We start from the raw sequence: 15,163 nt of genomic DNA, 5'->3' as shown, positions 1-15,163 counted from the left end.
GGACAGGTTAGACAGTGGATTATGTGTCTTCGGATACATACATATTGTATGAAGTGGTTGTATGGTAAGTTGCTTGATTAACTAGAACTCACTCAGCGTAGCTGACTTTTAGTATGCACGCAGGTGAGCGAACTAAAGAGCCGGCATGAGGATGGCACATGTCATTGATTGAACGGCTGACATCTGAAGATGGAAGAAATGATGTGTTAAATATATGTTATGGTTTTAAAGAAAAGATTAAATGTTTGTAATAAACGGTTAAAGTTTTATATTCCGCGAAAGTTTTAACTAACTCTGATTTGTAGAACTGTGTTTATGAGTAAATACGACGCTAAAGTAGGGCTACCGGGAACGGGGCCTTACACGGCATATGGTTCACTAATGGTAACTTTATTAAGCAAGCGATCAAAACCTAAATTATATTCTCGTAGGCCATCGATATCATCAGCAATTTGTACAAGAGATGTTATTTCTTCCATTGCATCTTCAAACATGGCTTTTGAGAAACGAGCCGAAACAGCCAAAACATAGTCTTCCCCATGGTAGTTTAGCCACGGTAAGCCCTCGTGTTTTCATATAAGATTGATGCCATTCAATCGCATCCCCCTCAAGGTGTATAACCGCGTGCCTTAGTTTGAGATTTGTCGGCGTCTCGTCGATGGTGAGGAAGTGTTAGCGGTAAATCCAACCTTCAACATATACCCCCGAAAACTTTGGAAACTCTACTTTTCCAAACCGCATAGGCCGAATACCCACCCGCGAATCAACCTCACTAAACAGCCCCTTACCAGACCCGCCACCGCCGCTAAAACTGCCGACGCCGCCGCTAAAACTGCCATCGCTTGAATGCTCCTTGAATGGTTGTAGGATCTCTTCTTGTTGTTTAAGGGATTGCTCTTGTTGTTTCATCAACTGTTCTTGCTGTTTCATCAGTGCAGCTAGGGTTTCTTGAAGATCTGCGATGGCCTTGCCATGGTCCTTGAGAGTGTTATCAACTTCTTGATTCCTGGTGTTCGTCATGGTGATATGAGATATGTCGAGAGGATCGACTGGAATGCTTTGATACCCTTGATAGGGAAAGAACAGATTAACAAAGAAACTAGAAAGAGATGCTAGGGTTTATCTCCAAAACATAACCATTCATATCATAATACGTAACTTAAATATAATCCAACTTACAATAGCAACCCAAACAAACAAATAAAAACATAAATGGTCCTTGAACTTAATAACAAAATAAATAACGTAACAATCTCTTACTAGGAGTCCAAGCTCGTTTTCTTTTACACTGCATTCTTGAGTTTTTATTTAAGGTATTGGAAAAGAAAAGATAAGAAAATTTTTCTTTTTTCGTTCATAAGTTTTTTCATTAAAAGAAAACGTGGGCCTTTTTTCCTTCAAAACTTTCCTGCCAAATATGACATGATTGTGAAGGAAAGTTTATAGCTCATTACAATATTACTAATTAATCATATCTCAATTATTTTTTCCATGTTGTTATGAGGACATAATTGTAAAGTTATAATTTGTTTCCCTATCATTTTCTTTCGATCTAACTCAAGAATGTAATTAACACTTTTTTTATTTTCTTTTTTATTTTAACTCGAGAATTCATTTTAAGTGTATAATTTCTTTTCCTTTCTTCCCACCACTATCCAATCTTATCATTTCTTTTTCTTATATTTTAAGACTAAGAATGCAGTGTTAGAGCGCGTTTGTTTCACAAATATTAGTTGAAATTTAAAAAAATTAAAATTAAAATCCCATGAAATAGCGTGTTCGTTAGAATTAAAATTAGCGAAACGAACGCGTCCTCACGTATTTTTGGCCCAAAACATTAATTAAAATCTAATAATCTAAGATATATCATCAGGCATCTTCTTCTTTCTTCTCCACTGAGCAGTGAGCACACATTTTCATCTTCTCTCATTATTTGTTCATTATAATCTGCACATATACAGACTCCAGGTTTGTATTATGTTCAACATTCAGCTCGTCCTTTAACCCCAATTTGTTTTATGCAGTACAGATTAGGGTTAACTTGATTTAGGCCTTTTGTTTCTGTATAACATTAGGGTTTTGTTTTTGTTTTTTTTTCCATTCTTTATGTATCTAATCATTTTGCATTTAAATTGTACCAGGAATTAACAACAACAACAACAACTATATATTAATCTTTCAATCTCAATGTCTCAACTTAAACTCTCATCATTTGTATCTTCAAACCAACATTTTTATTACAACACCAATCACATACCCATTCAACATCATTCAAAGGTACATTTGCTTTCCTTCTGCTATGTTTTCTGCATGGGATGTAAGCTTGAAACAGATTTTCAGTTTTTTAAGCTTAAAACAGATTTTCAGGTTTTTATGATGGTTGATAAGATTGGGCTGAAAGTAATTTGAAACATTATGTATTTTGGGGTGCACTTTTATTTTAATGCATGTGGACTAGATGTTAAAAAAAACCTCAAATTTTTATCATATGTAAGCAACAAGTATGCCTAGAATATTAAAAAACCTCAATTTTTTTTAGAAAATTTAATAATAAACAAGCTGGGTCAACCAGCCCCAAACAGTCTTGAGCTTTTGACGAGCTAAGCTTGAGCTCAACATTTAAGCTCGTTAAGATAAACGAGCCAAATACGACCCGTATAAATCACATATATTGTATATATGGTCATCAATTTTTATAAAAAAGTGTATACGGCCGTATAGGCCTATACGAGGCACTATAAACGATGGCCGACACAAACTGACACGATTTAGGTCCTATACGACCGTATAGCCCTATACGAGCCGTGTAGGACAAAAAATGGTGTATGAGAATCCAGGGTGATGTTGGAAGATCCCTTGCCTTTTTGCATACATTGGTTGGATAAATATTTCAGTTTATTATTTTACTAATATTTATGTATACTTGATCACCTGAAAATATCTCTATTTGGATGTTAATTCACATGCACACTGAAACTAGGATTTAGGGGTTTGATAATATGCAGCCCAGTGACACATTTTGGTTTATTAATAATAACTAGGTAATAAACCGCCGCGTTGCGACGGTGCAAAACACATGTTCGGTCGGTATTGGTTAGATACATTACGGTGACGACAAACCGAAAAAGAAATTTAGTAAACGGTTAGAATAGTGTTGACAATCGAATAGACTTATAAAATAAACATGTCTAAAACGACGTGTAGTCGGTTGGTAAACACACACAGTGTGGCTGCTAGTTGAAGGCTTGAAGCGAATTCGATCGATATTGGTACGACGCTGGAACTAAACAAAAATATAAATAAATTCGTCAATGCTAAGATACAACCAACATATTAAAAAATTCACGCGATATAACATTGAACCATTGCGAATTTGTCCGGTAGCGATGCTAACACTACTAAATCGTTAACATAATCTAGTATGTTAAAAATCACGTACAATTAAAAGAAAGTAACGTACGTGATTTTTTAGTTAAAAATGCTTAAACCACTCACTAAAAAGTATACTTTAAACTGCACATGGCAAAACATTAATTAAACGTCATTTATCTTCTAAAGAAAGAACAAAAGTAAAACAGTCAAAAAAGAACAAAAATACTCACTGGGTTTCGAAACTGAGCAAAACAGTTTGTTGAACTTTCAAGGAATGCTTGGGAGACCACCAAAGCAACAAATAATATCTGGTAATGTTTTCTAAATAGTTACTTAAATGGTATGAGAGCTTTTTTGTGGCACCAAAATCCAATATTTATTTATATATATAATAATCGTTGCATATAATTAGTCAAGTAGGCGTTTTACTTGAATCTTCAACAACTTAGGGATTGTTTGGGTGAGCTTTCAAATTTGCTTATTTACTTTTTGAAAAGCTCCAATTTGAAGCTTTTGAATGAGCTTTACCAAACACTTTTAATCCCTTGTATCAAAGCTATATGGCTCGATGGATTTAGGAATTAACAAATGATATTGGTCATAACTCGTTTTGACCCAACTAAATTGACACTTTTTTAAATTGAAAACTCGCTTTGACCTAAACTAAAATGGTACTTTTTTAAGGAGAATTGTTTTGACACGAACTCATTTACCCACAATCTGTCTTGACCCGTTACCCAACCAGTAGTATCCATTTTGTCAAGCTTAGTTTTATCATTTCCCCATATATGAGGATTCAACTCTTATTACCAAGTTACAACTTGCTTATTTAGTAGTAAGGTGCAACTACGCGTGCTTCTTTCAAAGCACCATTCTCTAGGATAAAAAAAAAGGTTTAAAACCGAAAAGGCAAAGTTTTCTTTTACCTCATGTCTTAGATATTGTCGTTTCTTTCATTAAATATTTTTTATCAGATAGTGATAGGACACGTGATGATGTGCTAGATTTGCAAACAAAGAATAACAGTGTAGATAAAGCAGGGACCATGATTTAGGTCGCATGTCTTAGCCTAGGATGCTTCAAGTTATTTGTGGTCTTGTGTCAAGGCATGCGTCGAAACAATGTGACGCGAGGACCATGTAAGACATAAAAGATATTATACCGAATCAATACAAAATAGAAATTTGAAAACCAAGGACACATTAGGCTGAGGGTAATGGTGGGGTGAACGGGGGGCGCGGCCGCTGATGTGGCTCGCGAACACCGCTACACCCCTAAGGTGAGCCGGGGCGCGGTTGGCCCCCGTGGCTGGGACCGCGGGGCTAATATAGCCATTGGAGGTTTTGTTTTAAAATAAATAGCCGTTGGCTATTTTAATGTTTTTTTTTCAATCCCATTATAAATAACTACCCAATTTTGTAACAATAACACACTATTCTCACTACATTTCTCTCTAATAATTTAAAAACCTCTCTAAGTTTCTCAAATTTAAAACCATGTCGGGCTCGGGTTACGGTAATATCAACACACAACCGGAGTCGGCTAAACCCACGGAACAATCCCAAAAAGGTAAGGAGAAGAAAACCGGAGAAGCGGGATTGGTGAAGCTCGAGATAAAATTTAACGAATTGTTAAGTACCCTCCTCTCGATTAATGAGGCTCGACATACAAAAAATCGGTTAAAGAGTTTGGCATTTCTAGCTAAAGACTTTAGCCACCTACCGCTATCCGACCAACCGATAATGGAGGAAGAAAAGGATCTTATTCGGAAGAAATTTGCGGAAAAAAACTAAAAACACTATTTTTATGTATTTTAAATTTATGTTTTTATTTTCCTTTTTATTTATGTTTTAATGAAGTATTTTAATTTATAATTGTGTGCATAAATAAAAAACTGGATCAAGCCCCGGATCACTTGGACCACTACACCCTCTAGGGCTTGGTTGAGGGGCTTGATCCAGTGTCATGTCATACCCTACTTGGGGCTCAACCAAGCCCCATTACCCTTAGCCTTACAACAAAACTAGACAATTCTAAGATTTCTATCTACAAGGTTTACAACAATTCAAATATTTGACCCGTTTGGGGCACTTGTTTTATCGTAGTGGTTTGGTTAAAGCATCGACGAGTTGATCGATATGAGTAACCCGTGTGGACCCATCTAGAACTTTTTCATGTACAAATGGAAACCGAGTTCAAGGTGCTTCATGTGAGAGTGAATCTCGATTAGTCGAGTATTGAGAGGCATTTAAGTTGTCACAATAGATAGTCGGGGTTACATTAGACTTGCAGCCGCTAAAACCACTTTATGAACGTTGTGCCTGGAAAAGAAAACACATAAATACATTGTGTGACGCATCTAAACGTGTTTTAAATCATTCACCACAATCCGAAAACGAGAAAAATCTAAACTTTATTGGAAAGTTGGTATTTTTACCTGGAGCTATGACTTAAAAGACTGTTTCTTGATTCTTAGGAGTCCGTCCTTGTTAACTCGTTCACTACATGTTTATGATCGTTTGATTTATTGTCTTCAAGATCAGTAAAGACGTTAACGAATCACGAGACAAATAACGATCGAGGACTGAATCCCATTTCTCGAAAGACAGAAATGACCGTTTCAAATGTTCCCAAAGCTTGATTCACTTCATGACTTATTATTATTTCCTTTTAACCAACAACAAATAATCAGTTCCTATTATTATTATTATTATTAGGAAAATTGGATTTTAATAATCCTAACTTAATGTAGTTGCCGATAATAATCCCAACTTTGAAAATAGCTGTCACTGGTCCCAACTTTCAAACTATTTGTTTTCACTGGACCTCCGTTAAAAAAAATTTAACGAAGTTAAGTTTTTTCTAAATTTCAAATTGATTTTTTATGGTTTTTGATCGGAATGAGAATGTGAATCGATTGATGTAAAACTTAACTTGAAATGACGCTTTAAACAACTTGATTTTTGTTAATTAAAAGTTTAAACACCGTAATTGAAGCATCCTATAGTCGTTTGGGCCACCATTTGGATGTAAGTTTTACATCAATCGACTCGTATCCTCATTCCGATCAAAAGCCTTAAAATATCAATTTGAAATTTGGAAAAAACTTAACGGCGTTAAATTTTTTTTAACGGAGGTCCAATAAAACAAATAGAGTGAAAGTTGGGACCAGTGACAGCTATTTTCAAAGTTGGGATTATTATCGGCCAATTGCATTAAGTTGGAATTATTAAAATCCAATTCACCTTCTTCTTCTTCTTCTTCTTCTTCTTCTTCTTCTTCTTCTTATTATTATTATTATTATTATTATTATTATTATTATTATTATTATTATTATGTTATGAATCACCACCGACAACCTTGGCGACAATATTGTATGACACCAAATTTCAAAGGCCAATTATATGACCTTGTCTACCAATTATACAATCTTGTCTTCTAAATAGTATAGTTGTTGTAATATATATAGCATGTAAATGTAAGGGTAAAAATCATCCGAGACACATTCTCATATTTGCTATTATCATCTTTCTTTCCATAATCATATTCAATATTCTTATAATTGTGGTGATATTATAACACGTTATCAGCACGAGCCGCTTATATCATAATCAAGAAAGGTAATAGACACAAAGGTATCACATAAGCATCATAAACACTTCTTTAATTATATACATTTGAAATATATACATGCATATACATATACTAAGTAACAACAGTAATGTATATAAACATTGTTATTAAAATTTGATAACTATTCTAACTTTTATTTATATATATGCACACTAATATTTCATTTAGAAGTTAGATTTATTTACACTAACAATTCTATTCTTATTATTATGCATACTAATTATATATTTTATAAAATAAACTTTATTTAATATCTTATTTATTATCTTACTTAAAAATAATTAATATTATACACACACATACCAACGGTAATGTTACCGTTATAAAACGGTAATATATACAAACGGTAATGTTACCGTTATAAAACGGTAATATAACCGTTGTAAAACGGTTATAAATTTTCACTATAAATAACCAATTATCAACTCCATTTCATTTACAACAAACATTCTTCTTCTTAAGATTATCCAAGATAAAGCTTCCAAGATGATTCATCCAGTTTTAATGTTAACTACCATAATGCTGATAATCTTATTGTTCTTAATTTGTAATCTCTCACCTAGAGAGTTTAATCTTTTCTTTTTTCTTTATCTATTTATAGCTCTACCTTTGTATTTTCTTTCAATTTTAATAAGTATGTAATCCTAATATTTATCTTATTTGTGTTTAGTAACAAAATGTCAAATATCTCAAAACTCGAATTCCCTGCACTCAACATTTCTGGAGAAAACTATATGTCTTGGACAGCAAATGTCAAAAGACATTTGAAATCAATGGATGTGTTAGATACAATCCAAGAAGACAATGAGTACTCTGACCAGGATAGAGCAAGAGCTGATGTTTTCATCCATAAACATATTGATGAATTACTACAGCATGAGTATTTTAATTGTGATAACCCATATATGATATGGGAAGATTTGAAAAGCAGATTCGGTCATCTAAGGGAAGTTTTACTTCCTACTTCTAGAGATGAATGGAACAGTCTTAGGTTCTAAGATTTTAAGAGGGTAAATGATTACACCTCTGTTTTATACCGAATTTGCTCAAAGCTAGAATTTTGTAGGTATCCTATAACAGAGGAAGAAAAGTTAGAGAAAACTTTTTCCACGTTTCATGCATCAAATATAAACTTGCAAACACATTATCGTTTGCAGAATTTTAGGAGATACTCTGATCTAAATGCATTACTCCTTGTAGCAGAGAAAAATAATGAATTATTGATGAAAAATCATCAATCTCGTCCCACGGGTTCATTAGCAATACCAGAAGCACATGTTGCTCACAAAAATTCTCATAAAGATTCTGGTCATAAATGGGAACAAAGTCGTGGACGAGGCCGTGGACGTGGCCATGGTCATTTTGAAAAAAGGCATTTTAATGATCGTAAGCATTCATTCAAATTGAACACTAATTCTTACGGTCGTGGTCGTGGCCGTGGCCGTAGTCGTAACCAGAGAGCCAATAATTATCATGTCCCACACAATACCAATTCCAACCACCAAAATAAATGGAATGAAGCTGGTAGGTCCGAAAACAATGGCACTTCATGTTTTAGATGTGGAAGTACAAACACTGGGCAAAGGCTTGTCGCACAGCCCCACATCTGTGTGAACTGTACCAAGCCTCCCTAAAAGGAAAGAGAAAGAAGTGAACCATGTTGATAACTTTAATAATATCAATGCTGAGCTGAGCGTTGAAGACTTTGAGGTGGAACTTTGAAACAAAGTTGCTTGACGACTATAATTAGATGCAATTATTAAGTGTGTTCTCATTATCTTTAATTATGTAGTTCCTATTTCATGTACTACTTATGTTTCAATTAAATAAAGTTCTTATTAAAATATCATATGTCTTCGTTATACACTTATTATTTTTCTTAATATTTTTCAAGATTTAAAAATGAAAATCACTGGAGCACAAGATCAAACAAATGATGAAGATATATATGTATAGGGACAGTGGAGCCACGCACACTATACTTAGATCTAAAAAATATTTTTATAAACTGAAACCAACAAAAGGGATCATCAATACAATATCAGGTCCTACAAACTTGATAGAAGGAGTGGGAAAAACTAATTTAGCATTACCAAATGGTACAAAGCTCAAAATAGAAAATGCTTTATATTCCCCAAAATCAATAAGAAATTTGTTGAGTTTCAAAAACATATATCATAATGGATATGATACTCAGTCAAGGACTGTTAGTAATGAAAAATATTTGCATATCATAAGCAAAGATAAGATATTGGAAAAACTGCCAATGCTCCATTCTGGTTTACATTATACATATATAAATGTGCGTCAAGCACGTTTGGCAGTCAAAGAAAATTGTTGTGATTCTGGCATCGTAAACTTATAGCATGACAGATTAGGCCATACAGTATCCACAATGATGAAAAGGATCATTGAAAATACACCATGGGCATCCACTGAAAGATCAAAAGATCCACAAAATAGATAAAATGTCTCAATGTACATCTTGTTCTCTTGGCAAATTAATTACAAGGCCTTCGCCATTAAAAGTCGATAAAGAAACACCAATGTTTCTTGAAAGAATTCAATGTGACATATTTGGACCAATTCATCCACCATGCTGACCATTTAGATACTTCATGGTTTTAATAGACGCATCAAGCAGATGGTCTAATATCTCTTTATTATCGACTCGTAATGTTGCTTTTGCAAAATTTCTTGCTCAAATTATCAAATTACGTGCATATTTTCCCGATTATACTATTAAGAGAGTAAGGCTTGATAATGCGGGAGAATTTACATCACATGCTTTTGATAACTATTGCATGTCTGTGGGGATTGTTGTAGAACACCCTGTTGTTCATGTACACACACAAAATGGCTTAGCCGAGTCGTTGATCAAACGCCTACAGCTAATAGCTAGACCATTAATAATGAGGACAAAACTCCCTGTTTCTATTTGGGGTCATGCAATTATGCATGCTGGATCATTAATCCGTTTGAGACCAAGTGCATATCATAAATACTCTCCCACACAACTTGTTTCTGGAAATGAGCCAAATATCTCTCATCTTAGAATTTTTGGGTGTGCTGTGTATGTTCCTATCGCACCACCACAACACACAAAAATGGGTCCCCAAAGAAGGTTGGGAATATATATTGGATATGAAACGTCTTCCATCATAAGATACCTTGAACCTTTAACAGGTGATGTATTTACAGCACGTTTTGCTGATTGTCATTTTAACGAAACAATGTTCCCGGCATTAGGGGGAGAAATGAAAAAGCAAGAAAGAGATATATCATGGTGTGTCCCATCATTGTTACACCTAGACCCAAGATCAAAACAAAGTGAGACAGGGGTTCAAAAAATAGTACATCTACAAGAAATTGCCAATCAGTTACCTGATGCATTTACTGATATAAACAGGGTCACTAAATCTCATATACCAGCTGCTAATGCTCCAGCTCGAGTTGAGATTCCAAGCAAGCAAAACCACAATAATGCACCTCATGAATCCCAAAAATGTTTAAAACGTGGAAGGCCAATCGGTTCAAAGGATAAAAATCCTCGAAAAAGAAAGGGCTCTGAAAGTATAATGACCCTAAGGAAACCTTCCCTCAGGAAAGAATAAATGATTCCAATAAAGAATTGTCAATCAACTATGGTCAATCACATATAATGTGGGATCGAGATGAAATGGAAAATATTGATGATATATTTTCTTATTCTGTGGCAAGTGATATCATAAAAGAAAATGATGACCCTGAATCAAAATCTGTAGATGATTGTAAAAATCGACATGATTGGAACAAATGGAAAGATGCTATGCAAGCTGAGTTAAATTCCCTAAATAATCGAAAGGTTTTTTGGCCTATTGTCATCACACCAAAGTCAATGAAGCCTGTAGGATATAAATGGGTTTTTGTGAGAAAACGAAATGAGAAAAATGAAGTTACAAGATATAAAGCAAGACTTGTAGCTCAAGGTTTTTCTCAGAGTCCAGGAATTGACTATGAAGAAACGTATTCTCCTGCTATGGATGCTATTACGTTTAGATATTTAATCAGCTTAGCAGTCTCTAAAAAGTTAGAGATGCGTCTTATGGATGTTGTCACTGCTTACTTGTATGGATCACTAGACAGTGACATCTATATGAAAATTCCTGAAGGATTTAAACTCCCCGAAGCAATAAGGTCAAAGCCTAAGGAAATGTATTCTATAAAGTTACAAAGATCCTTGTATGGACTGAAACAATCTGGAAGGATGTGGTACAATCGTTTGAGTGATTATTTGGTAAGCAAAGGATATACAAATAATCTTATTTGTCCATGCGTCTTCATCAAGAAGACAACATCAGGATATGTGATCATAGCTGTGTATGTTGATGATCTCAATTTAATTGGGACACAAAAGGAAATTAATGAAGCGATTGCTCTATTAAAGAAAGAATTTGAAATGAAAGACCTTGGAAAAACCAAATATTGTCTTGGTTTACAAATTGAGCATATGCAAAATGGGATACTTGTGCATCAGTCAACTTACACTGAGAAACTCTTAAAGCGTTTCAATATGGACAAAGCAAATCCTTTAAGCACACCGATGGTTGTTAGATCACTCAATGTTGACAATGATCCATTTCGTCCTTGCGAAGATAATGAAGAGATTCTTGGTCCCGAAGTACCATACCTCAGTGCAATTGGAGCACTTATGTATCTTACTAACTGTACAAGACCTGACATTTCTTTTGCAGTTAATTTATTGGCATGATTCAGTTCATCCCCTACTAAAAGACATTGGAATGGCATTAAACATATTTTTCGGTATTTAAAAGGAACTGCTGATTTAGGTTTATTTTTTCCTAACGATTCAAAAGAAGGGTTAGTTGGTTATGTAGATGCAGGTTATTTATCTAATCCCCATAAAGCAAAATCTCAAACTGGGTACGTATTTAAGAATGGAGGAACTGAGATTTCATGGCGTTCTCAGAAACAAACACTCATTGCAACATCTTCAAATCATGCTGAAGTCATTGCATTGCATGAAGCTTCAAGAGAATGTGTATGGTTAAGATCTATGTCACGGCACATATTGATTTCTTGTGGACTAGAGAACGATCGAATTCCAACTCCTATCTATGAAGATAATGCAGCTTGTGTCTCGCAAATGAAGGAAGGGTATATCAAAAGTGACAGAACAAAGCATATACCACCAAGATATTTTGAGTATACTCGGGACCTTATTAAAGACAATCAGGTTGAGATGAGATATGTCCAGTCCAGCAACAACTCAGCTGATCTTTTCACAAAAGCACTTCCCACAGCAACATTCAGGAAACATGTTCATGATATTGGCATGCGTCATGTACGGACAATGTAACGACCTGCAATTTGAGGGGAGCTATATACTGCACTCCTTTTCCCTTAGCTAAAGTTTTTTCCCATTGGGTTTTTCTTTAGCAAGGTTTTTAATGAGGCAGTACTTCAAGACCCCGAAGTTTTGAAATGGTGTCATCCAAGGGGGAGTGTTATGAATCACCACCGACAACCTTGGCGACAATATTGTATGACACCAAATTTCAAAGGCCAATTATATGACCTTGTCTACCAATTATACAATCTTGTCTTCTAAATAGTATAGTTGTTGTAATATATATAGCATGTAAATGTAAGGGTAAAAATCATCCGAGACACATTCTCATATTTGCTATTATCATCTTTCTTTCCATAATCATATTCAATATTCTTATAATTGTGGTGATATTATAACATTTTATTATTATTATCATCGTCATCATTATTTTCCTGTGATCTCCCCGTCTCTTCAACTTCCTCTATTACATTAACGGGCCTCGGATCATTCTCTTCTTTCTTTTTAGTACAATGCTCGTCAGGTTGACCAACTTTGACCGTTTCTTATTCCAAAACCACATCATCAATCTTGATATCTTTGTTCCAAAACCCCATCAACAATCTTGATTTCTTGTTCCGAAACCCCATCGACAATCTCGATTTATGTTTCTTCCAAAAGGCCGTTTGAAAGTTTATGTTCAGTGTAAAGTGATTCACGAATATGACCATAAAACGGCTCCTTTAAAACCGAGCTGAAATCTACGTCACCTTTGGTCACCGAGGCCACTTTCTGCAAAATAAGGTACAATTAGCATGAAAGACATGCATAACTTTTAAGGTAAAACTAGGTTATTTATAAATACAAAATCGATGCAATTTTTGTCAAACATATAACACTACATTTATTAGATTGTGGTACTTATTATATACTTCATTTTGGTTACCCAATCAGTACTAGAAAAGTTTTAAAAATAGTATCTGATGTATGAGCATTTGGTCCATTAAGTCGGTCCGGCCCAACTATTTATTTATTTATAAATAGGTATGCTAGGTCTTTTGTTTAGTTAGTTGATTGTTTTTAATTAAAGTATTTGTAAGCTTTTAAGCTTGTTCACCGAATTATTCGGTTTGAATCGTGTGAATGAAATCAATGTGTTCTTGAGCCATTTGATTGCTAGTCGAAACTGTATCGAACACATTGATTTCATTCAAACGATTCAAACCGAATAATTCGGTGAACAAGCTTAAAAGCTTACAAATACTTTAATTAAAAACAATCAACTAACTAAACAAAAGACCTAGCATACCTATTTATAAATAAATAAACAGTTGGGTCGGGCCGACTTAATAGACCAGATGCTCATGCATTAATATCAAGTTTGAGATTCAAAATAACACATTTGACCTACAAAAGCAAACATATGATATGTGTGTGTGGTTTCTGTTTTGAAGTGATATGAAACTACACCTTTTTATAAAGCTTGAAGCCGCTACCTATAATTTGCCTTGAAGCAAAGTTGATTATCGTCGGTGAAACAAAATCAAGTTTTATATCAATGTTTGCAATCTTCCTGCAAACATTAAAATTTTCAAAACTTAGTCTAAAAATTATTAATCAAATAAAAAAATAAAACTGTGGCACTCACTTTCTTTATAGCAACGCCTCCCACAACATCTATTCTCGTCACATTTTCGACACTGGGTATACCATCTCTCGTGAACCCATGAGTGCTTTTGTCAGTGTTCTCGGTCTTGGGAATCTGAAGGGTGTTTTAGTCATTTCACAAATAACCGATCAAACTAAATGTCTAGTGAGATATTACAATTTCATGTAAAAATCATATACCATATTACTCGTACTCTACTAAATCTTGCAAATTTTCTTGAAACAATAAACTTGCACAATAAGTAATTAGTAAAAAATTTAATATACTTTAAATATAATTAGTAGAAAATTTAAGATACCGTGTTCATAAGGACTATTATGAGATCCTCTTGGAAGTAGTCAAGGCTAACAAAATGCACTAATGCCTCTCTTGTTGATAGTGGCCATGAAAACATCATCCTTTCTTCCACATACGCAGAATTTTAGATGTCAATAACTCAATATACATAAATAATAATCGAATACAAGGTTTTAATCGTTAATGGTTAGAGTAAATATACAAACCTTACTAAGGATATTTGTTCACCCATTCGGATCTTGTTCACACATTCCGAATATGTAATCTTAAACGTCGGGATATTACTGAGACAACCAAGTAACAAACAAAAATCTTAGTAACAAAAACACAAATAAAACTGTGGGTGAAGTTATTCTACAAATGAGAAGGATTTGTAGTCATACAAAAAAAAATTTAAAAATCATAACTCAAAATTTAATAAAAAACGAAAAAAGTTAAACACAAAAATGTTTCCACCGTTTTTCTCGTTCTCATAAAAACACACTGGCAATTGAAAAAAGTCGTCGTGTCTTTTTGTTTATCATTGTGTTTTGTGTTTATTTCCGTCATTGATTGTGTCTTTTTTCCTTTATATTGTGTTATATTTTGTTCGGCATTGCATTATATTTTGCGATCTATTGTACCTTTTTTTAGTTATAATTGTGTCTTTTGTTCATTTTCGTCAATTTTTTTTTTATTTTTTTAACGTAAATGATGGTGGAAATATTTTAATTTATAATTTTTTCGTTTTTTATTTATATTTTGAGTTATGATTTTTTTTATTATTTTTTTGCATTTATTTTTAAAGGGTTTTTTTTGTGTGGTCGCAAATCCTTCTCACACCTCATTTTTGTCTACCTTTGTATTTTAACTTTACCCATACA

The 15,163-nt window shown here is 34.0% G+C and overlaps 1 protein-coding gene and 1 long non-coding RNA gene across 2 annotated transcripts in view; both read right to left on the bottom strand.

Moving 5' to 3' along the window:
- Positions 1–895: 895 nt before the first annotated feature.
- LOC143544026 (uncharacterized) overlaps positions 896–15,163 on the bottom strand; it is a 79,200-nt gene continuing 64,932 nt past the window's right edge. The window contains exon 2 of the mRNA XM_077036207.1: positions 896–1,174. Coding sequence (XP_076892322.1) covers positions 1,141–1,174 — 34 coding nt within the window. The 3' untranslated portion in view covers positions 896–1,140. The remainder of the gene's footprint in view (positions 1,175–15,163) is intronic.
- LOC143544002 (uncharacterized) lies at positions 13,973–14,584 on the bottom strand. The gene is made up of 3 exons (XR_013137179.1): positions 14,507–14,584; positions 14,302–14,401; positions 13,973–14,096 (listed from the first exon to the last, which is right to left on the bottom strand). It is a non-coding gene; the product is annotated as an uncharacterized LOC143544002 (long non-coding RNA).

This window comes from Bidens hawaiensis, unplaced genomic scaffold, assembly GCF_021521415.1.
Source record: "Bidens hawaiensis isolate Kalapana, Puna unplaced genomic scaffold, B.hawaiensis_p1.1 tig00013425_1, whole genome shotgun sequence".
In the NCBI taxonomy this organism is placed as follows: domain Eukaryota; kingdom Viridiplantae; phylum Streptophyta; class Magnoliopsida; order Asterales; family Asteraceae; genus Bidens; species Bidens hawaiensis.
Note: the sequence above shows the minus strand (reverse complement) of the source record. Positions and strands in the feature narration are given on the sequence as shown.